Raw genomic sequence first — 22,375 nt, 5'->3', positions numbered from 1 at the left:
GCAGAACCTTGAGAGACCCTCACACTAGACTGTAAACTCACTGTGGGCAGGGAGTATATTTATTATATTGTACTCTTCCAGGAACTTAGTAGACCTGGCTATTAGTACAGTGCTCTGCACATAGCAAGTGCTCAATAAATATGATTGATTGATTGGTGAGGCGGAAGAAAAAGGCTAAGATAGTGTAGGAGGAAGACCAGAAGAGAATTGTGTCCATAAAACCAAGGTATTTCTAAAAGGAGAAGGTGATCCCCTGTTTCAGAAGCATCCACGGAGTCTAGGAATTTTAGGCTTACAATAGAGCCCATTAGATTTGTCAAGGAGGAGGTCAGTGGTGTCCTTGGAGAGGGCAAGCTCAACAGAGTGAAGGGGCTAGAAACCAGATTATTTGTGAATAAGGAAGAGAATTAGAGAAGAAATGGATGCAGTGGATATGTACAACTTGTTTGAGGGATTTGGGGAGGAATGGCAACTGACAGGTGGGTCGATAACTAGAGAATGCAGTGGGATTGAAAGAAGGCTTAGTTAGTATAGGGAAGGCTTGACCTGAAGACTTGAAGGAAGAGGAGAAGGAGCCATCGGAAAGTGGTTGAGGATGACAGGGAGAGATTATGGCAGTGGGAGCAAGTTTTTTACATGGTGAAAGGCGATAAGATCACAGACACAGGTAAAGGGTTAGATTTCAGAGGATTTCTTCTGTATTAGCTTAAAGCAAGTAGCAATTTTTGTTGAAAATAGACTTATTCATAATGATGATGATGACAGAACCTTAGCAAGATTCCGCCACATAAGCTTAATTAAGGCCCAGCCATTTGGACAGGTTACTGCCTGGTCAACAGGACTTTTCATTTTGCTAACACTGTAAAGGATGAACTCAGTGATGTAGCTTGAGATTTGAGTTTGCCTGGCAAAAGCAGATGAAACAGGTTAAGACTATGGAAGTATCTTGAAACCATCACATGGATAGTGTGCAGAAAGATACCCTTTGCCTCTGGGTAGCTCATGTTGATTGAAATTATCCATATGCAAATCCCATATAAAATTGTCCTATAAAACCGCCTCCCTTTCACTTTCCTCCGCTCCTTCCTTGATGTGCTGAATCTAACTTGGCTATTCTTGATAAGCCGATTTCAGCCTCTCTATTTTAGCTACAGTTGGTGATTCCAACTGTAATAAATAGCCCAGCTACTAATGAAGCAGTTCACCTCCTTCAACCCACTCCATTACAGTCATGTCACCTCACTTTTCAACCCCACAACCAAAATTGGTATGCGTGGGTGAAAGACCAGTCGTCAAAGCTCAGGAGGTAAGCGGTAACGTGTGCACGCCCACTACTTTATTTTATTTTCCGATAACGCGGGCAGCTATTTGACTGGATAATACAATAGTACAGCCGCTGCTTTCTCTCCCCCTCCCCGGCAACCCTACTGCCCCCAAGATTAATGGAAGATTATGGCTACATGTTTAGAATGGCCAGGGGGGAAATAATCTGGAAAAAAATAATTGTCAATTGCCTCATAGATACTTATCCAGCTCTCCCCCTCCTCCCTATGGAGGGGTGTTGCCCACGACTGTGTAATTGGCTCAGTGTTGCTCACCAAGGAGGTTGCCATCCCTCTGTCCCTCCCTTTTGTGTAAGAAAAGAACCATAGGGCATGCTGGTTGCTCCGGGCCAGTGATGTCATTTCCCATCTGCTTTTTGAATTTATGCCTCATTAAAAACCACAGCACGGGGAGCCGGGGGGAGGGGGTTGCAAAGAGCAATCTCAGGAATGTTTCCATTTTCTCAATCTCCCGGCACAGATGGAAGCATTTAAGGACTCATGTGCCCCCTTTAACTTACCTTTTCTGCAATATTAAATTCCAGGATCCAGTCCTCTTTCCTTTGCTATCATTCTCATTGACATTAAAGTGTAGACGAGGGTTGCATTTCAGCAGAGCTGGAACAGACCTTTGTTGCTGGCTGAGGAAGCAGACACATGTTCATCTTCTCTGCTTGTTGGAACTAGTGTTGGGCAGTGGCTGTCATGGAAAAAGGCCGAACTACTGTGTAAAGAAGAGAAGTGGAAAAGAAATCATTATTTCCTCACGAACGGAATTATATATTCAGTAACTGGAGATTACTTTCTTTTAATTTAGGCATAAGCTATGATTTTCCTGCCATAAATATTTACTTGCAGTATTGCCAGCTGATACTATTGGTCTTTCCATGCTAAATAGGAGTATGTAGTGTCAGTTTGGGTGGTATCTCCAGTGCATAAACCAATGATTCTCAAGTACTTGTCTGCCTCATAATTTGGTGGCAATTACCAAAAAATAATCCAAAAATCAAAATAATATGTAGTAATAATAATAATGATAACTATGGTATTTGTAAAGTGCTTATTACATGCCAGACACTGTATTAGTGCTGGGCTGGATACAAGCAAATCGTGTTGGACACAGTCCCTGTCCCACGTGGGGCTTACAGCCTCAATCCCCATTTTACAGATGCGGTAACTGAGGCCCAAAGAAGTAAAGTGACTTACCCAAGGTCACACAGCAGAGATGTGGCGGAGCCGAGATTAGAACCCATGACCTTATGATTCCCAGGCCCATGCTCTATGCTGCTTCTCTTCCATTGAAATGTTCACCTGTCAAGTATTTTATGACATCATTTGCTTGATAACCAATTGAAAACCCATTTAACACTGTGACCAGTGTGGCCACAGAAAGTGTTCTGGTGACTCTAAGGCAATCTGTTCCTGATAAATCACCAGTTCACACTTGGAAAAAAGGTGCAGGAGATAATCCTTTTCCCCAAATACTGAAGGAATGTTTCAGTATGGTGCACTGGGCATTCTGTCTGCTTGTTGGTGCCATCTTTTGGAGGAGATCTTGAAACAAGATCCTTGCTATTCATGATCATTAAAGAGCAAGAGTATTAGTCGCAGCATTTTCTCGACAGATTCCTCTTTGGGCACTTGCTGTCTGCCAAGCCCTCTCAGCAGTTCCAGTTGCTTACTGTTATCCTTTACTACTGAATCACCAAAATTATGGCTCGGTCTTTAGTCTGATAGTCTTTAAATTGAGGCATTTGCACAGTTGTGCAATTCACCATGTTTCTGGAGACTGTTAAATGCTACAGCTCCTTTTTAACGATTTAATTAGCAGGTCTCTAACTAGGCTTCCATTGTAGGAAGGCCATAAACAACTCCCTAGAAGATCCCAGTTGAAACTTTGCTGGTATTGGTAGACAGGTGATATTTTAGGTTTCTTTTTGAAGGGGTACAATTGTAGTCATTTTTAGATATCCTTTATTTAGATCGTACTTTCAGAATAAGCTTGAAATGAGTAGGCTGCAAGGAGATAACAAAAGGAAGCCACTTTTTTTATTAAGCACTTAGTGTGTCCCAGGCACTGAACTAAGCACTGAGGTAGATACAAGCTAATCATGTTGGACACAGTCCTTGTCCCACATAGGGCTCCCAGTCTTAATCCCCACTTTACAGATGAAGTAACTGAGGCACAGAGAAGTGAAGTGACTTGGCTAAGGTCACAAGGCAGAAAAGTGGCAGAGCTGGGACTAGAACCCAGGTCCCTCTGACTCCAAGGCCTGTGCTCTATCCACTAGGCCACGCTGCTGCAGTAAAGAGCCCTCAACTTGAAATCACAATTTGTATATGCTGTGTTTTCATTTGATTAATTAAGCATTGGTGCACTTATCATTGTTATGGCTCTAGTGGGTAGCTAAAGTGTCAAGCATTTGCTTAGTTATTTACGGCATTTGCAAACACCAAAAAAAAGAACAGTTTTACTAAAGAAATACCATGCAGATATTTTGATATATAAATTGTATTTTTTACCCAAATTTAAAAATTCTGCCCCCAGAAATTATACACTGAGAAATCCAGACTATTTATCTTGGGATTTTCACCTTTCCCATACCAGATGGGCCTAAAGGAGGAATACACTCAGGCAGAAAGAAACCCTAGCTGTAACCTGTAGTATTCCAGCTGAGAGAGAGGGGAAAAGCATCATAGTAAATGTAAGTCACCTTTCCAGGCCACTAGACTTAAGACTCCCAGGCCCTGAGAATACTAACTCTGGATGTCATAAATCCTCAAGGCTTTTCTTTCCTCTCACCTACTTCCTGCCTCTGGCCCGGAAAGCCCTCCCTCTTCGTATCTGAAAGATGATCACTCACCCCACCTTCAAAACCTTATTAAAAGCTCATCTCCTCCAAGATTCCTTCCCTAACTAAGCCCTTATTTCCTTGTCTCCCACTCCCTTCCGCGTTGCCCTTGCACTTGGATTTGCATTCTTTATTCACCCCTCCCTCAGTCCCACAGCGCTTATGTACATATCTGTAATTTATATATATCAATATTTGGCTCCCTCTCTAGACTGTAAGCTCATTGTGGGCGGGGTCCATATCTACCAACTGTGCTATACTCTCCCAAGCACAGTACACTGCTCTGCACCCAGCAAGCACTCAATAAATGCAATTTATTGATCGACTGATGATAGAGAAGACTAGCCATAAACATGTCCCCCTTCACCCCCCCACCAACCAAGTTGGCCCAGGTTTAGTGCAAGTTGGAAAGATACTACGGAGTAATCCAATCCAATTGAAAATGAGAACTGTGTGACTACCCTTCATGAACACCTTCTGGAGTAGCCAGAGTAGGTCTTGCTCTGCTTCAAGAAGAATTGGACTTAAATAAATCGATCTATCATATTTACTATGCACTTACCATGTGCAGAGCAGTGTATTGAGCACTTGGGAGAGTACAATAGAGTTGGTCAACCAATCCAGAGGTAGCTCACAGTCTAAAGGCCCAAAGGCTCCCGCACCTGCTTTCAGCAAAGATCCTGAAAGATGTGGTCGTCAATATTGTCCTGCAGAGCTCTCTATTCGGACTTCTTCCCTCCCTTGACAAAAGCGCTATTGTTTGTTACTTACGTAGCTCCATATTGCATTTCACAGAATAACTAAGGATGGGGTCCCTTTTCATCAAGTGTGATTCTGGCTCTGTTTTCAGTTTTACTTATGCCAGTCGTAGTCACCTTGCCCTCCCATTAGGTCTTTATAGGATCCCCATGCCACCGTCTTGGGAGAGTGGGAGTGTGATATAGTCTCAGGATCACTGAAGCAGTTGATATGCTTTGTGTCATGATGTATCCCAATTTCTGCTTCCTCAGCAATTTAGTAATGGCCCTTTAATCAAGGAGAGTGGTTCTGAACACACACTTTGGTGGTATTGCATTGGTAACCTTTGGCAATTTTCCAAACGGCAGCAGCATTGAAGAGAGATTAATTTGTCTTTCAGTGTTGGCGTACATGCAGCTCTTGGAGGACTATTCAGAGCCTCAGCCCTCCATGTTCTACCAGATGCCCCAGAGCGAGCACATTTACCAACAGAAGAACAAGTACTTAATGGAAGTCTATGGATTCAATGACTCGTTCAGTAGCGGCGACTCACTGCATGAGTTGGCCCCTCCCCCTGCCCTTCCTCCCAAACAGAGACAGCTGGTAAGTGGATTCCTCAGTGCCCTTCGTAACCTAAACCTTCAAGAGATTCAGCAAGGTAAGCAGCATGGCCCAGTGGGTAGAGCGTGGGCCTGGGAGGCAGAAGGACCTGGGTCTTAATCCCGACTCTGCCATTTTTCTGCTGCGTGACCTCAGGCAAGACACTCCACTCCACATGAACTGTGTCCAACCTGATTAGCTTGTATCTACCCCTGCACTTAGTACAGTGCCCGGCATATAGTAAGCACTTAACAAATAACCACTAAAAAAAAAGAAAGGCATTCAGGGATTTCATAACGGAATTTTGTGGTTGTGTATTTTTAGCCTTAACAAGGCAATAGATCTGTCCTGGAGTCTCTAAGTTAAATATAGACATCCTTCAGACAAAGCGAAGAGACCCCTTTTAATCATGATTTCTTCCTACGCAGGTAGTTGAGCGTGATTCTCAAATCAGTTGAACCTTTCCTATTTTACTGAAATACACTTTCTTTAACCTCCCTTGGTGGTTGATAATCATTTCATTTCCCAGAGCAGGCTAATGGAGTGTGGTTTGGCTTTTCCTCAGACTGTGTTCTTTCTTGCTGGTGGACACTTACTTTGGAACCTCTTGCATCAGTTTTCCTGCTTTTCATTAACACTTGGCCTTCCCCAGAGGAGGGCTAAGAAAGAGTTGATGCAGTAGTCTGGGCCTCATCTTAGTCAGATACTTAATTTGCATCAGTGGTTTAAGTACGTTGAAGTTTATGCCACAGGGTGGCCCATTTCACATAGGATCACTTCCCATAATGCAGAGTGGCTTTAAACAAGAAAAAACCGGAATTTCTGATGTATTCTTTCCCTACCTCCATTATTTTGAAATCTTCTGTTTTCAGGATTTTACCATTTCTGTTGAAAGAAAAAAATAAGCTCAGAAATCAATCAAATTCCAGAGCAGTGTCACAGCCTCTGTTTAAGCTCTGTGTCAAGAACCCAACAATGAATTGGGGAGAGTGAATATCATGGGTTGGGAAGGTGAAGTTTGGGGTTCTGTTCCCCAGTAGTCTCGTGACTAGTTTTACTTCCCAGCCATTCTTTTGCATTGAAAGATGATTCCCACAAGGGAAACCTATACCTTTTCATAGCTGAAATTAAAAGTGTTGCTTAAAGTCCAGACAACCGTGGTAGCTTTTTAGCAACGAGTAGAAGAGATTGCCCAATTTTTCCTTTTTCCAAGAGATCATCTTATAACTATATCACATTGCCTGGCTATTTCTGTCAGGAGCTGGGGGCAGTGGTTTCCGCCCGTGGTTTAACAAAAGCAATTCTGGTTGTCTTGAACAATCCAGTCTAGTAAGCTGTTGCTCTATTCCTGCTGCCCCGAAATATTCAGTGTGCTCGCATCAGATGGGCTATGGCAGCATTCTCTGAATGTGCAATTTTGATAGAACTCTCCTTAAAATAGAGAAAGGAAACAAAGCCTTGTCCTTTTATATTTCCAATCTAATGGCGGTACCACATACACTATAAAAGGACGGCTTTATACCAAAGGGTAGTGGTTTTGAAACAGTAAGTATCTCATTCAGAATTGCATTATTAATTTTCTCTTCAATCAGACTGCAGGGAAATTTGCTCTGCTTTAGGGTTTATGAATATTCTTCTTCTAGTGAGACTTCTCCCCTAGACTTTGAACCCTATTTGGGGCAGGGACTGTGTCAGATCTGATTGTACTGTATCTATCTTAGCACTTAGTACAGTGCTTGGCACATAGTGAGCTCTTTATCTGTACCATTATTATTATTATTTAGTTGAAGGGTTTCACAGGCCGCTGGAACAAAAACTGGCTCCTTGGTGGATATACAGAGCACTACCACAGGGTTAGGACAGAACAAAGCCTAAAGAAAGTGATCACCTTTGAACAGTTCATTCATTCAATGGTATTTATTGAGCGCTACCTATGTGCAAAGCACTGTACTAAGCGCTTGAAATGTACAATTGGGGAACAGATAGAGACCACCCCTGCCAAACAGGAGCCAAGAATAAGGGTCGGGAAGAAATCAACTGTTATTTGTTCATGCCAAGGATTCACATGTTCTCATTTTTCTAGCAAGGATTTTGAATTTCTGAACTCACACAAGTAGCTCGCATTTCAAAAATGGCTCTAAACTGGCTTTTGTTTTTCTGGTCTACTTCTTTATTCATAGCCTGTTGTTCTGTGCTTTTTTTTCTCCTATCTCCCTTTCTCTGTCTGACATTTCTATTCAGCAGGCCTCCTATGCTGCTTCTTCCTTCTCCCCTGTCTCCTACTGTGTCCAGCAAACTAAAGTGCCCTTCACTCCTGAGGACACCAGTGCCACTCAAGGCATCAGTATGTCCATCTCAAACTCCTTTCTCAACCGGCACAGTTCCTTTCCTGTGCACTCGGTGAGTCACTTTATCTTGTGTGTGTGTATATATATGTTCCCTGTATTTATACCTGTGATATGAGTTTGCACATGGTCTGTAGAAGGAACACCTTGGCACCCATTGCCTCCCAATGAGAATTTGTTGGTAATGCTGCATTTTGTGACAATGTAAATAATCAGAAAATCTACCTCCTGCCCTTGAGCAGAAGACCTACCAAAAAAAGGAGGGTGAAAAAATTGCTAATGAAATTATGTGCCTCGATTGTATCACAAAGTTTACTATATTGAGTGGGGAAAGGGCCTGATGAAAAATCCCAAGTCAAACTGTTTATTCATCAATTTTTCAACTCATTACCTACTGCATGATTCATTGTGGAATACATTATGGTATCCTATTTAGATATACCTTCAGGGCTCTGCGTGCACAGTGAAATCAAAATTAGTGTTGTCCCAAACCAGAGTCCTCATTATTGTTCTAGAGACCACTTAATTTCACTATACATACATAACGACATCCAAGATGATAGATAGGACTCTGAACGCATGACTTTATAATTAAATGGGAAAACTTGTTTATAAGCAAACTCCCCCTTTTCCCCATCTCCCCCAGAATTCTAGAGAATCCCTGATATAAAGCCCTATTTGACCACCTTTTGCTGATATTGTAAGCTATGTTTAATTTGCCTATGAAGCTTTCATTGGTTTAAAAAAGAAAATATGGACATACTTAGAATGAAAACAAAGGTAACTTGAGCCCAAATACTAAGTGTTCATTACAACCTCTAGACTGTAAACTTGTTGTGGGAAGAGAATGTGTTTACCAACTCTCTTGTGTACTGTCCCAAGCATTTAGTACAGTGATCTGCTCATAGTAAGTGCTCAGTAAATATCACTGATGATGAGCTGAAGACAGGCTGTCTGGTCTTCAGCTCTGAGCTTTGTGAGCTTTGTGAAGTCATATCATCTCCCTGGCATCTAGTTTCCTCATCTGAATTATAGGGAGGAACCTTAAGGTTTATCCCAGTACAGTATCTTGAAAGTTAATTTAGAAGTCATTTTAATACACGTAGCAAAGAAGGTTATAGAAATGCTAAATAGCAACTGCTCCAACTCACAGCTTCATTTTGTTCTCTAGGAAGGTGCCTCTGGCAAGTAACCTTTCATAATTTTCCTTGCCATTTGCCCTTTAAATATGAATAGTCTTTGTGCTTTTATCTAGGCTCAGAAACAGCATTTGGACATTTTGTTGGGCCTGTATTTAGGAATATATGCAAGTAGACAAATTGCTAGAGAAATAAAGGACGTTTCAGAACACTGCATCTTAAGGGCAAAAAATAATGCTGTGGGTATAACTGCATTAAATTTGCATGTCAATAGGCCTCTTGTTAGAGACAGCTTAGTTTAAGGTATTCTCTCCTATCAGTAGGCCCACAGAATGTTCAGCTGAGTGGTCAGTGAAAGGTGCTTTATTCATTCATTCATTCAATTGTATTTATTGAGCGCTTCCTATGAGCAGAGCACTGTACTAAGCACTTGGACTGTACAGTTCGGGAACAGATAGACAATCCCTGCCCAACAATGGGCTCACAGTCTAAACGGGGGAGACAGACAACAAAACAAAACAAAACAAAAAGTTTGGGTTGAAGTGGCATTCTGAAGTGCTAAATGCTTGGATTTTTTGACAGCTGGGATTCTGAAACCACAGTTACTGTCTAGTTTTAGATTTTGCACCTATTATCTTTCTGCCTTTGAAAAAGAAAAAAAGATGGGAAATAGCTTCCAGAGGGTTGGAGAACTACCAGGGAGCACCTTTAAGTTTAGGCTGACATCCTTTGATCTTCCTTGGCCTCAGAAACCTTCCTGCATGCAGTTCCAAAGGGCCATCCCTTGTCCTGGAGCAAATGTCACCAACAGTTTTAAGACATCTCAAAGAGTTGTGTTCACACTAGCTAAACCCATCCTCTTGGAATATTTTAACCAGTGAAAACCCATTTAAGTGAACATTAAACCTGTTAAAAGATTAGGCTTTTGGTGCTCACCTGTCTTAGGGAGATTTAGGGTATGGAACTGGCAACCATAAATACACACCTACCAGGTGACTAAGTAATCGGTGCTGATTATTAAATCTTTAAACAGAGAAACACATTAATCTTCCTATGAGCAAGAGCCATCAACGAATATGCAGGAGAAACAAACTCAATAAACTGTCAGTCCACTGACAAACCCCAGACTCCTCAACTCCCCTCAGGTCATCTGAGCAGTTGCCTTGTATGGTGGTGCTTCCTTATACTTAGGAGAAGAAGGCAGTCCACAAAGGGAAGTGTCTAGTCCAACATTTTTGTCACAGACTTCAGGGAGAGTTGCCATCCCCAACGTGATTTTTTCATCAGCTCAGGGAAAGAGAGGTCAATCTCAATTGCACTTGCTACACCTCAGAATTTGGGGAGGGCAAGTTCACTTGTTCCAAAAGGATTTTAAACCTTAAGACTTTTAATAAAAGAAGGAGCTATGCTACACATCTCTTCCTGGAGAAAGGACCTGGCATTCATAAGCTTACTTATAAGCCATTGTTTTAGCTTGACTGTTTGTTCATTGTTTTAGCAGTATTACTGATAAAATGCGGTTTTTACTACTCATAGGATTCTTTGTTGTGTGCCTGTACTATTTGAAATTGCTTGTCCCCCTCTCCTGCCCCTGAACCATACCATCTCTATTGCTTTAATTGATCTTCACCCTGTGGCCCGGTCCACCTCTGCCTCCATCACTCTGACTTCATTACATCTTTTAATTCTATCCTATACTTTCTTCCTCCCACCATCTAGCCATCTGCTGCTGCTGAGAAGCAGCATGGTGTAGTGGATAGAGCATGGGCCTGGGAGTCAGAAGGTTATGGTTTCTAATCCCAGCTCCATCACTTGTCTGCTGTGTGATCTTGAGGCAAGTCACTTCCCTTCTCTGGGTCTTAGTTACCTCATCTGGAAAATAGGAATTGAGACTGTGAGCCCCCTATGGAACAATGACTGTGTTCAACTTGATTAGCTTGTATCCACCCCAGCGCTTGGTACAGTGCCTGGCACATAGTAAGCGCTTAACAAGTACCATTATTATTATTATTACTCCTTCTCTGCCGGTAGGCCCTTTCCAAATTTGCCACCTGAATTTCTTTTATGTTTTCTCATTTCCTTTTCTTACACTCACTAGGAAATTTTCCCATAGTTCTGTACTTAGCTCATTGATCATTTCTTAAAGAGTTTGGGTTGACTGAACATAATTTCATTTTCCAGCAGTGCAGCTCTTACCTCCTCCGTAAGCATCAGGGGCATTATGGAGGTACTGGGGTGAAGGATAGTAATAGAAATAGTTTTTACCTCTCCTCCCCTACACCCCTATTCTGCACCTGTAACTGAAATACAATCTTCCCTCCTCACAATAGCTCCGATTGGAGAGTAGTTGAAATGGCACTAAAAAAATGATTTGTCAAAATTAATAAGATGAATGAGAACCTTCCGCTTTAACCTCTACACTGAATTCTTAAGCAGGAGTGAAGCTACGTTGGTGAACCACCTAGATTCGTCTGTATTTAAATGTCCCAAAAGTGTCATTGAGAAAAAATGTTGCCAATATTTTTGGTGAAAAACTTTAAGGATAGTTCACCTTGAAAACTTAAGCAAAAATTATAGAGCAGCTGGTGTGTCATTCTGGATTAAAAAAAAATAGTATTATTATGAGATGTGAGACCTAGGTTTTTGTGCACCAGAGCATATGCTCTTGACAGAAGGCTTAACTTGATGTAGACAGTAACTTCTGTAGAGTGCTGCTGCTTTTATTGTCAGCACTGAATAAAACCTTCCGTGCTCTAATCCTGTCAATTAATCCTGTCCTTTCTCAGTAAGAAAAGAGAAGAATGTCCTAGAGTTGCCTGCATTGTATGCAGAATTCTCATCAAGTTCCCCAATCTACCTCAGTAAAACTCCTTCATACAATAGTATGCGTTCATCTTCAAGAAAACAAGGCTAAGAGGAAAAAAAAGCTAGCCCTGGGTTTTTGCCACCTCCTTTCTCAGCTAGCTTCCTTTCAGTTTTGATGTTTTCTTAACAGTACTGTTTTTGATCTGCCAAACAAGAGTTGAAAATGAAATGTGAGATGAAATGAGATGAGGGAAGGAAGGAAGGCAGAATCAGATGGTTGATTCAGCTTGCAAAATGGCTTAGTGAAACAAGAATACCCCCAACCAACACTAGCCCTCAAGGAGTGATAGGGAACAGATTTTATATTCTTAGCCTTTATGATTGTCTCTTTGTCCTTTTCTCCCTGATGATATGCATTCTAGACAATGCCCAACTCATGCCACCTCTCATCATCTCCTTTTCTTACCTTGTTATTCCTAGAGGTCCCGTTGTAGCTAAAGATGTGCTTTTGCTTGCATCATAATCTCCAGTACATGTGATAGGGTTCAGAGTCAGAATCGCCTGCTGCAAAAAATCTCAGTAGGTCACTGCCTGTGTGGGTTGGTTTGGGATGCATCTGGCTGAGAGAGACACCCAGAAGCTCCTCGAGCTCTCCCGTTGCTTGCGTTGCAAGGAGCCACTCAGAGTCACTTGAGAGTCACATGACAGGAAGAAGCAAGGTATCTTCCCCTTCTCAAGCCTCTCATCCTCCTCATCCACCCACCTCCCAGCCACCTTCTGCACTCCCCAGTTTGGAAGCATGCTTTTGGGAATTTTGAAGTTGGACCATCCCGGGATGGTGGTTGTTTTTTCCAGTTTCCAGCTCAACTTGCGTAGACCCAAGCCACTGGACCCAGGCTATGATTTGGCAGGCATATATCAATCAGTGGTATTATTGAGTACTTACTTAGAGCAGGGCACTATATTAGGTGCTTGAGAGAGTACAATACAGTTGGTAGCCGTGATCCTTGCTCTTGAGAAGCTTATTGTCTAAACCAGTTGATTTGAACCCAGTGGGGTTCAGCCAGTCTTGGACAGTCACTTGTTTGTCCTGCTAATTGGAGAGCTGATCTCTCTGGAAGAAGAGGGAAGGGAGACGGTGAAAGCACCTTTTAATACTCTTTTTGTTTTGCTTTCCTCTGCTGTTGAGCTGAATTGAAATGAGAAGAAATAAAAACAAAAAGGTACATGCAAATTCACATTTACCTTTGCTGCTGCAGCTGTTACCTAGGCCTGTTAAAAGTCTTTGGGCCACCTTTAAATGCTAGTCTTGTCACAAAGGTAGCTATTTTTTTCTCAAGTTTGGATTCAGGTAGACCAGACTTGGAAGTTTCTTTAGTGCCTTTTGACCCTAAAAGCAGGCCCCCCCAAATCCAACCTTTGCATAGTTCCTAAGCTTTCTGTTGGAGATCAGTTTAGTAAGCCATATGGGATCAAAGTAGGGCAGAAGTTTCTCTAATAAATCAGAAATGAGGATAAAGAATATGTCTGCCTTTCCTTCCTGTAAGGAACACCCTTCTTCCTCCCCTCTCATAAGGTTTTTTGATTATGTGCAAGCTACTGGCGGCAAGATCCTTGACTGCATTGTGATCTGAATCCTGTTTAGGGTATTGAGGGAATTCTTGTTAAGAAAAATTGATTTTTCCTCAAGCAGTTACTCTCCGGCCTGCTCTAAAACTCAGCCTGTGATGGAATTGGTGATCAGGGTTGCTCGGCAGGCTTTTTGTTTTGTGTTTTTCAGGAGTGGGTGTTTCCACAGCACTGCCAAATCCCTCAGTCAACTAGTGTTTCCCAATCATGTATCAGCTTGTGCCTGTGTCTAGGCACGTTTATTTTTGTCATTTCCTTTTAGACACCCATTAAGGTTAGGATGTTCTGAACACCTTCATCTTCTTTTTGGCAGAAATCCCTCCTAAATACCCACCTAAGGAATTTGATTTTTCAGTGTGACTTGCTAACTCTGAGGGGGAAGGAGTAGATCTTTGGGAGTCTTATGTTCCCCTGGTTCTGGGCAGTCTTTTACTAAATAGGAAGCCAGAGTGCCCAGCTACTCTGCTCTTTTATCTAGGAAGTGGGCAGTAGTAGAGAACTTGACCATATATTAGGCAGCTGCTTCTCCTTGCCCACAGTGTCTATTTAGAAGAAACGTGACTATTTTGTGCAAGTTGTAATTGCATATCTGAAAGGCAGATGTCTTCCACCAGCTGGCAGGGTAACTTGATGCTCATATGCAAAATTTTTGGAAATATGCCTCATGAAACCTCTTCTCAAATGGCAGTTGTTACTCAGCGAATGGAGATTGACTGTAATTTTCCATTTGATCGGCATTTGATTCTGTCAGGAAGGGGACTGATGGATGTCCTGGGGTCAGATGCACTGGAGATTGGTTTTCCCCCAATTCTGCAGTAGGACCATCATCCTTGTTGCCAACAGTATCCTTAGAAGCACATTGGCCCTGTGGTATTTCAACAGGAGACCTGCATCAGGTCTGGAGTAGAATCCTAGCACTGGTCCTGGAATATCGAAATATTGTAATGACAAAGGAGCAGAGAGAAAGAAAGTGAAGAAAAGGGAGGTACAGAAGTCTTGAGGACAAAGAAAATGGTTTTGGTCCTAAATTCAGCCTGAGTGACAAGGAGTGAACCTTTTTTAGGTAGTTGTGATTCCCCTAACAGTTCACACTGGTGACATGTTTCAATCCCCATTGTCCCAGCATCCCTCTTCTTCCAGGGTAACTTGGTAGTGCTTTGTCTCATGATGATGATGATGGTGATACTGGTGTTTTTTGGGTGCTTACTCTGTGCCCAGCACTGTCCTTAGCACTGAGGTGGACACAAGATAATCAGGGTGGACACAGTTCCTGACCCAGGTGAGGTTCACAATCTAAGGGGGGAAGGAGAACAGGTATTGAATCCCCATTTTACAGATGAGGAAACAGACAATCTCACCCTGGCTGCTTTGTTCCTGAGCAGCAGAAAAGAGTGATTTTTATAATGTGCTCTAGCAGTGCCCTCTGCGCAAATATGCGCTTTCCCCAACTCACTTCATTGTTGACCTGGACCTGATTTGATGGATTATTTTGAATTTAAACTGTGTAAGAGTAGGCTGCAGCATTTCATCAGAAGTTACACTATGGTTTTGCTCTTCCGGTGCTGCTTCCCCACCGCCTGCTTTTTGACCTTCATGAGACAGAGCTGCAAGCCGTGTCAGTAGCGCTGCCACTTGCGGTGCAGAAATCTTGATAAGATCCAGGTGGTTTTCTCCACCTGCAGAGCTCTTCACTGTTGATGTCTTGACTAGTCGTACTTTCAGGATCTCACCAAGAGAACAAGGTCAAATCTCTTCATTTGTGCTCAGCCAAGTCCTAAGAGGAAATGGTTAGTGTTTTTGTATTAATGGCTGTCTGTGTTACATTACTACCTCTGAGTTTTACTCTAGGCAATGAAGCTTCCAAAAGGAAAGATAAAACCCAGGTGGCTCAACAGTTTGTGGCTATCGATCTTCAAATTGCCCTTGTTTTCCTCTTCCCTGTGTCAGCCCCACCAAAAATAAGATTCACTAGTCTTCTCAACTCCCATTATCTTGAAAAGCCTTGGCTCGCAAGGTAGGCTTGCAGTGTCCAGTGCTTATACAGTACCGGGCACATAGTAAGTGCTTAACAAATAGTTTTTTTAAAAAATCCTATCAATAGCCTGGCTAGGTAGAGTAGTATGTCATTTAAAACAAGTAGGTGGCATTAATAGTCAGAAGAATACTGAGTCATCGAGGGAGATTTCTTACTGAAATTTGGGCAATGAGACACATTTGTCTCTTTTTTTTTTTTTTTGTATTTTAAAGCATAGCCTATCATTTCTTTAAATAGAGAGCTCACAAAGGCTCCATACCAATCAGTCAGTGGTATTTATTGAGTGATTACTATGTGCAAGGCACTGTACTAAGTACTTGGGAGAGAGAGTACAGTCCAACAGAATTAGCAGAACGTTCCCTGACCATAACAAGTGTATAGTCTAGAGTCTACCATTCAAATCCCCATTGTTTCTGTTCAGTCCCATGCCATCTAAGAAATGGGGTTTTCAAATTCTTGGATTGAATTTAAACGTCTCTATTTCCTATTAAATCTTTTAGTATTGGTAATAAGTTGATGAATAAATAATAATAATGATAATGGTATTTAAGCACTTACTATGTGCCAAGCACTGTTCTAAGCACTGGGATAGATACAAGCCTACCAGGTTCTCCCAAGTGGGGCTCACAGTCTTAATCCCCATTTTACAGATGAGGTAACTGAGGCACAGAGAAGTTAAGTTACTTGCCCAAAGTCACACAGCTGACAAGTGGCAGGGCCTAGATTAGAACCCACAACTTCTGACTCTAACTCTCAAGCCTGGGCTCTTTCCACTAAGCACTGCTAGTCAGTACTTAACAGAGATTGTACTGACTCTCCTCAAACTGTACCTCGTGCACTCCCAGGACTTCAATTTGTCATGAAATTTGGGCACAAAACTGTCATGTTATTGTTGTTTTGTAAGGAAAGTGGGTGAGATTCAGGTTGCAAAACATGATCCCAAAGAAGAAGAGTGCTAAAAATAGCCTTAGTACTCCACCTTGCTCCCCAAAGTACCCTAAGCCAAAATGCTTTTGTTATGTTTTTTGTGGCTTTTATTCTTAGACATCCCAAACAGTCTTAAAATAAATTTGAGAAATTACATGAAGAATCTACTTCTTCTGGAACTTATTTGGAAGGTAACATTAACTATTAAAGGTAACTGTGAACTTTTTCTGTAGTTCCAGGAAGGTTTGATATGTGGAAAAAATCCAGCATTTCACTGAACAGAAATAAAACAAGCACAAAACAACTAAAATCATTACCTATTTCTTGACCTTTAAAATGTATCTTTGACCATTGTAGACTCTATCGTTCTGCCAAAGACCTGGGCTCATGAACAGGATTTTCAATTTAACACAGCCACAGCCAAAGCTGTAATTAACCTGAGCTAAATCAGATCATAATGCCGGGCCTGCTCTTGAGCTCTTGGGATGAGCAAATAAAGACTTGGAACCAGAAAAGCCCTTAATGACAAAGGCAGAGGTCCTCTTCAGAGAATGCGCTGCCACCTGTTTCCTCACATACAGATCTGCGGTCTCTTATTAGAATTATCTTACATCGCCTCAGCATCTCTGAGCATGCCCAAGGAAAGGCCATCATCTCTAAAGAAAACAAATCTGCAAACTTCTGTCCAAAAGAAATAAACTCATGCCAACATCTACTTGAGAACTTAGTACATCTAGTTGAAAGGATCCTTGTTCTAAGAAATGAATTGCCTGCGTATCCATGTTGGAAAACTCGTTATGGGCAAGGAACGTGTCTGCTAATTGGGTTGTATTGTACTCTCCCAAGTACTTAATACAGTGGTCTACGCATAGTAAGCACTCCATAAATACCATTGATTGATTGATTGAGGGTGGGTGTTCTTTAACGTCTTTTTGTTCACAGATTTTCCTCAGGAAGATGAGAACTAAGTCAAGCAAATATAAGCAGTTTTCTTTCAGTGCATTTTCCTTTAATCATCTTTTTCGTTGTTAAATCAATAGAACTTGAACATGGAAGATCCAATGGTAAGAAAACTAGGCAGCTCATTTATTTTACTAAGCAGTTACCAAAAGTAGTGAGATCAGCAGTCTGGCCAGAACCAAGATTATCCTGAAATGCCCAACTAAGGGATTCCACCATTCTCAACCTCTCCCATGGTTGCCGTGCCAGTTCGATCTTTTTCTTAGCCCTCTTTTCCTGACAGGACTTGAACTGAAGAGACCAGCCTGTGTGGCACAACTAGGAATTGCTTTTCTGTAAGGTTCTGTCCTGGGAGAAACTAGGGAGCTGTTTGGTACAAGGTCAGGTGTCCTGTGGCTATGACACTCTGCTGCTGGCAGATGGACATTCCTCTCTGGTGACATGCCTCATGTCACCCAGTCTCTCGGGAATTAGCAGAATTAGTGGAATTTCTAATTATATATGGGACACAGAACTTTCCTCTGAAAAATCTGCTGCACCTCCTCCTTGCCAGTATAAAACTGTACCTACTCGCTTGCCATGGATAAAAGAGCTGGTGGGAAGGTGGAGCGATGTCACTCTCCAAATAAGTTGGAATTGGTTTGCTGTTCTCAGGTGGGGAGGAGGATGGGGTGTTACTGCTTCTAACCAATGCACAAGCACATTTTAGTCAATGTGCCTGATCCTCGGGGCAGCTTTGTCTCAGAGGGCAGAGAGCCACTGGTTTCTATAAGATCCATGATCTTGCTCTCCATTGACTATGAACAATTTGAATGTATTGATGGCACGTCAGAGGAGATTACACGTCATGCCAGAAAGAGATTAACACTTCACATGCTATGTCTTGCAATAATGCTAATAGTAACAATAATAACTAGGATTTTTGTTAAATGCTTACTATGCTTCCAGCACTGTATTAAGCCCTGGGGAAGATACGAGATAATCAGAGTGGATACAGTCCCCGTCCTACAAGGGCCTCACAGTCTTAGGGTGAAGGAAACATGGGCTTGGTAGTCAGAGGACATGGGTTCTAATTCTGGCTCCACCACTTGTCTGCTCTGTGACCTCGGGAAAGTCACTTAACTTTTCTGTGCCTCAGTTACCTCATCTGTAAAATGGGGATTAAAAATGTGAGCCCCACGTGGGACAACCTGATTACCCTGTATCTACTCCAGCACTTAGAACAGTGCTTGGCACATAGTAAACGCTTAAGAAATACCATTATTATTATTATCATCAGAACAGACATTCGGGCTGTGACAGGTCACATGGCTTGAAACAAGCCCAAAGTAGAGAGGGCATCTGTGTCTCCCTAGAAGTCTCGAGTTCTTTCTGCATCCCTTTCCATCTTTTCTGAGGATTAGGCAGAAACGTTTAAGTAAGTCTCCAGACATGCAACCCATAGCATTACAAAACCCACAGCCCAAAACGCCTCACTCCAGCTATAAATAAAAAATCACTGCTGCAGAGGCCATGACTTGGGGAGAAGCTGTCGGAAACAGAGGAACAGGCACAAGCCAGTTTCCAAAATAAACTCCAGGCGGTGGTTTTGTGGCCATTCCATTAAATGCACAACCTTTTTTCCCCTCGCTCCCTCTCTCTCTTTCTGTGAGTAAAAATTCTAAAAAAAAAAATTTATTTGAGGAATCAACAGTGACCAGAACTGATAGCTGTAATGTAATAAACCCTGCTGCACCTTTGTGTTATGCTGGGGATGGGCAACAATAGATTCTAAATACCCCTTTTGGCAATTAGAGAATGTAGTATTCACCCCTAGTCTCTCATCCCCACCCCCTGCCTTTAAAAGTATTTTCATGCTTGGCTCATGTCCCAGCATGACTGCATAGTTTGAATACCAGAGTTGCTCACAGGCTTGCTGAGCTGCAAGAGAAAGGAGTGGTTAGCTGAGAGGTTTTCTATGAGATGATAGAGTATCTCCTGACTTCCCTCCCCACAACATTCAGCTTCTTCCCTAACAGTCTCCTCCCCTCAGCACCCTCAACCTCTCCCTGTCTAACCTTCCATTAACTGTAAACCGTGAGTAGCAAAACGGATGCAGAATGTGAATTGTTCTCTGCAGGGATTTCCACTATAACTTGAAGATTGAGGTGGTTTTCTATATCTGAAAAATTGATGCAAGTATATTTGGGGCCTTTCTGAATCTTACTGTTATTGCGATACCATTATTTAATTAAAGGCCTTTCTCGTTTGGTATTTCTGGAGATAGAGAAATACCAGAAAGACACTTGCAGTGCAGAATTCTATCCACATGGGAAGGCTCATATATTTTTAACCCAAGTTTAATTTTTGTTCATTCTTATATTTGGGCCTCTAAGGGACACCAAAATTTCCAAGAGTGTATATCTTGGAGAGGTTCCTTTCCTGTGTTGCCACAGCCCCACATTTTCAGGTGTGCTGCTGTGTCCTAGCCACAGATTTCTTCTGAATCAGAGATTGCTAATCCACCCATCTTTTAGAAAGTATTGCCCCAAGGAAAGGCATCAGCCTGAGTCCTGCTTTAAGTCCTGGTCTCATTTCACTTGACACCTATGCAACCAAAAATCAAACTTCACAAAACCAGTGGAGATTTGAAGGTTCACAAAGAAAACCACCTCAATCTTGAAGTATCTGGGGGAAGCTGAGACCTACATTGTATGGAGGTTGGAGATGCCTCTAGTTAGTCAGGAATATGGTCAGAAAGTTAAGAATAATGGTGGTGGGGCCATGGTTGGAAAATGTATCCAAGCTACCCTCCCTTCCCATGATTCTGGCCCAACTTCTACCCACGTGCTGCTCCTTCCAAAGGAGAGCATAGCTTAGAACATGGATGTGAGAACTAAAGTAAGCAGCATTGAAATGCCAGGATATCAGAGGAGATGAAACTGGAAGAATGAATCTGCTGAGACAGGGTCATATCGTCAGCCAGTGTCTTACTGGGGTTTTAGGATTTTATACCAGACCTGTGAAAAGAAAAGAATATAAGTGGACCCTTTATCTAAGCAGAAATTAAAGCTGTCAACATTACTGAGGGAGTGGCACAGCTCCTGGGGCTTGGGCATCTATTCTGTAACAGAAGGAAGGCCCGAGAATCTAGAGCCAAGCTGGGTAGAGGTTGGTCCTGATGTGTAATGCTCCTGTGATTTCAAAACACTGAAGAATTGGGGTTCTGGGGGTGAAGAGGGAACTTAAGTACCACTCCAGTCAGTCTGCAGAAAGTTAAGAGAAAAGCCAATTTGAGGGCAAAATGTCCATTGGGTTCCCCCTGCCCCTTCTTTGCCAAAAAAAGTCCTATGTCCCTCAGTACTTTTGATGAGTTGGAAGGTAGCATTAGATCTTAAATCACCAGTCCAGTCTCCCTTGGATTTGGGTTTTCATTTTTTCATTTTGTCATGGTTCCATTTAAAAATCAACAAGTATTGGTTTTTGGGACTAGGTGGGAATTGGTGGATTTCTTAGGGAGTTTTTCAGGGCCAGGTACATACAGAACCAATAATCTCTGGAGGTAGCTGCTCGTTTCACCCTGCCATGTATAAAAAGTGAGTTTTTCATTAAGCACCTGCAAAACACCAGCGAAATTAGCTCTTCCAAATGAAGCAGGTGAACATTATGATAATGATGTTATTCCACAGTAAAGAAATGAGACAGATTAAATATGTACAAGACTCAAACCATGCTCTTTATTTTTTTTCTTTGCACAGTGGTAGCAATTTGTGTGGCTTTTGTGGGAGAGCAATTTAAGCTTTAAATAGGTAGCATTTTATTTTAAGTCATTGTGCCACCAATTAGTCTTAAAATTTGAGTCATTTTCCAGTAATGAATGAGGTAATTTTTGGCAAGTATTTGACAGAATTAACTTCTCCCATTTGGATGCAGCAGATTTCAGCACTGGTTTGATTTTATCCCCTTCAAAACAGTGGCTTTAGCTATTCCTATTTTCTCTTGCCTTTATATTTGGGATCCACTTGCTTCTGTGAAGTGAATTTCCTCTTCACGTTTCCTTTATTTCACTGAGATCTATTATCCTAATGAACAGAAAGATAAGGGAACCACAGGGTTTATTATATTTTTGATTTCATATATCTTTTATTCATTCTTTTACATTCCTGGGCAAAGCTACTTCAAAACGGTAAGGGAAGCCATTTCTTTCTTCGGGTCTCCAATTGACTGTCAAGTCGACCCTGGATTAGAGGGGCCTAGTTGTTCATTTTCTGAGGGGACATAGAAATAACTTTTAGAGAACTCCTAAATTACAAATATTTCTTCTGCCCTGAAAGTTTTTTTATGGTAACTCTTCAGGTTACTTTTGACAGCATCCAGAGATGTCAGTTCATTCATTCATTCAGTTGTACTGTGTGCAGAGCACTGTACTAAGCTCTTGGAAAGTACAATTCAGCAACAGATAGAGACAATCCCTTCCTAACAACAGACTTACAGTCAGTTGATGTGGCTATGTTTTTTCAGCTTTGAAGTATGATGTGTAAGTCTTCTTTCCTAGTCCGAATTTTTCTGATGCTTCAAGGTGTTGTATATACAGAGTAGTTATCCCTCTTTTTGTTTCTGCCCCTTCTGCCCCACCTAACCCCTCAGAATATGGGATAAATGAACTCCATATAACCTACCTTCTAATGGACTTATCCCTAAAATGGGAAAGTCCCATTTTATTTGATGTCCTTCTGCTTGATCACTTTGACAGAATCTGCTTGCAGTCCTTTAGGGCATGCCTTATTCGGGCAACATTTGGTGGAGGAGAGAGTCCCTTGACTGATTAGATTGTAAGCTCCTTGAAGGCAGGGATCGTGTGTAGTAAATCCATTGTGTATTCTTCCTCATATCCTTATACTTTGCTGCTCCCTCTACCAGTAATTTGTTTTAATATCTGTCTTTCCCCACTCAACTGTAAGCTCCTTGAGGACAGGGATCTTTCCGACCTACTCCGTTGAACTCTCCTAAATGCTCTGTACAGTGTGCTGTACACAGTAAGTAC

At 41.9% G+C, this 22,375-nt stretch overlaps 1 protein-coding gene across 8 annotated transcripts in view; it reads left to right on the top strand.

Moving 5' to 3' along the window:
* The window catches only part of RAPGEF1 (Rap guanine nucleotide exchange factor 1), a 152,217-nt gene that overhangs the window by 106,384 nt on the left and 23,458 nt on the right, over positions 1–22,375 (top strand). For 3 of the 8 annotated variants that reach the window (XM_039911776.1, XM_029061994.2, XM_029061998.2), the window contains 2 exons: positions 5,313–5,515; positions 7,757–7,912. In XM_039911776.1, the coding sequence (XP_039767710.1) occupies positions 5,313–5,515; positions 7,757–7,912 (359 nt within the window). Of the gene's footprint in view, positions 1–5,312; positions 5,516–7,753; positions 7,913–22,375 lie in introns of all 8 variants that reach the window. The other 5 variants (XM_029061993.2, XM_029061997.2, XM_007662214.2 and 2 more) reach the window with 2 other exon arrangements.

The sequence above is a fragment of the Ornithorhynchus anatinus genome, chromosome 4 (genome assembly GCF_004115215.2).
Source record: "Ornithorhynchus anatinus isolate Pmale09 chromosome 4, mOrnAna1.pri.v4, whole genome shotgun sequence".
Classification (NCBI taxonomy): domain Eukaryota; kingdom Metazoa; phylum Chordata; class Mammalia; order Monotremata; family Ornithorhynchidae; genus Ornithorhynchus; species Ornithorhynchus anatinus.
Note: the sequence above shows the minus strand (reverse complement) of the source record. Positions and strands in the feature narration are given on the sequence as shown.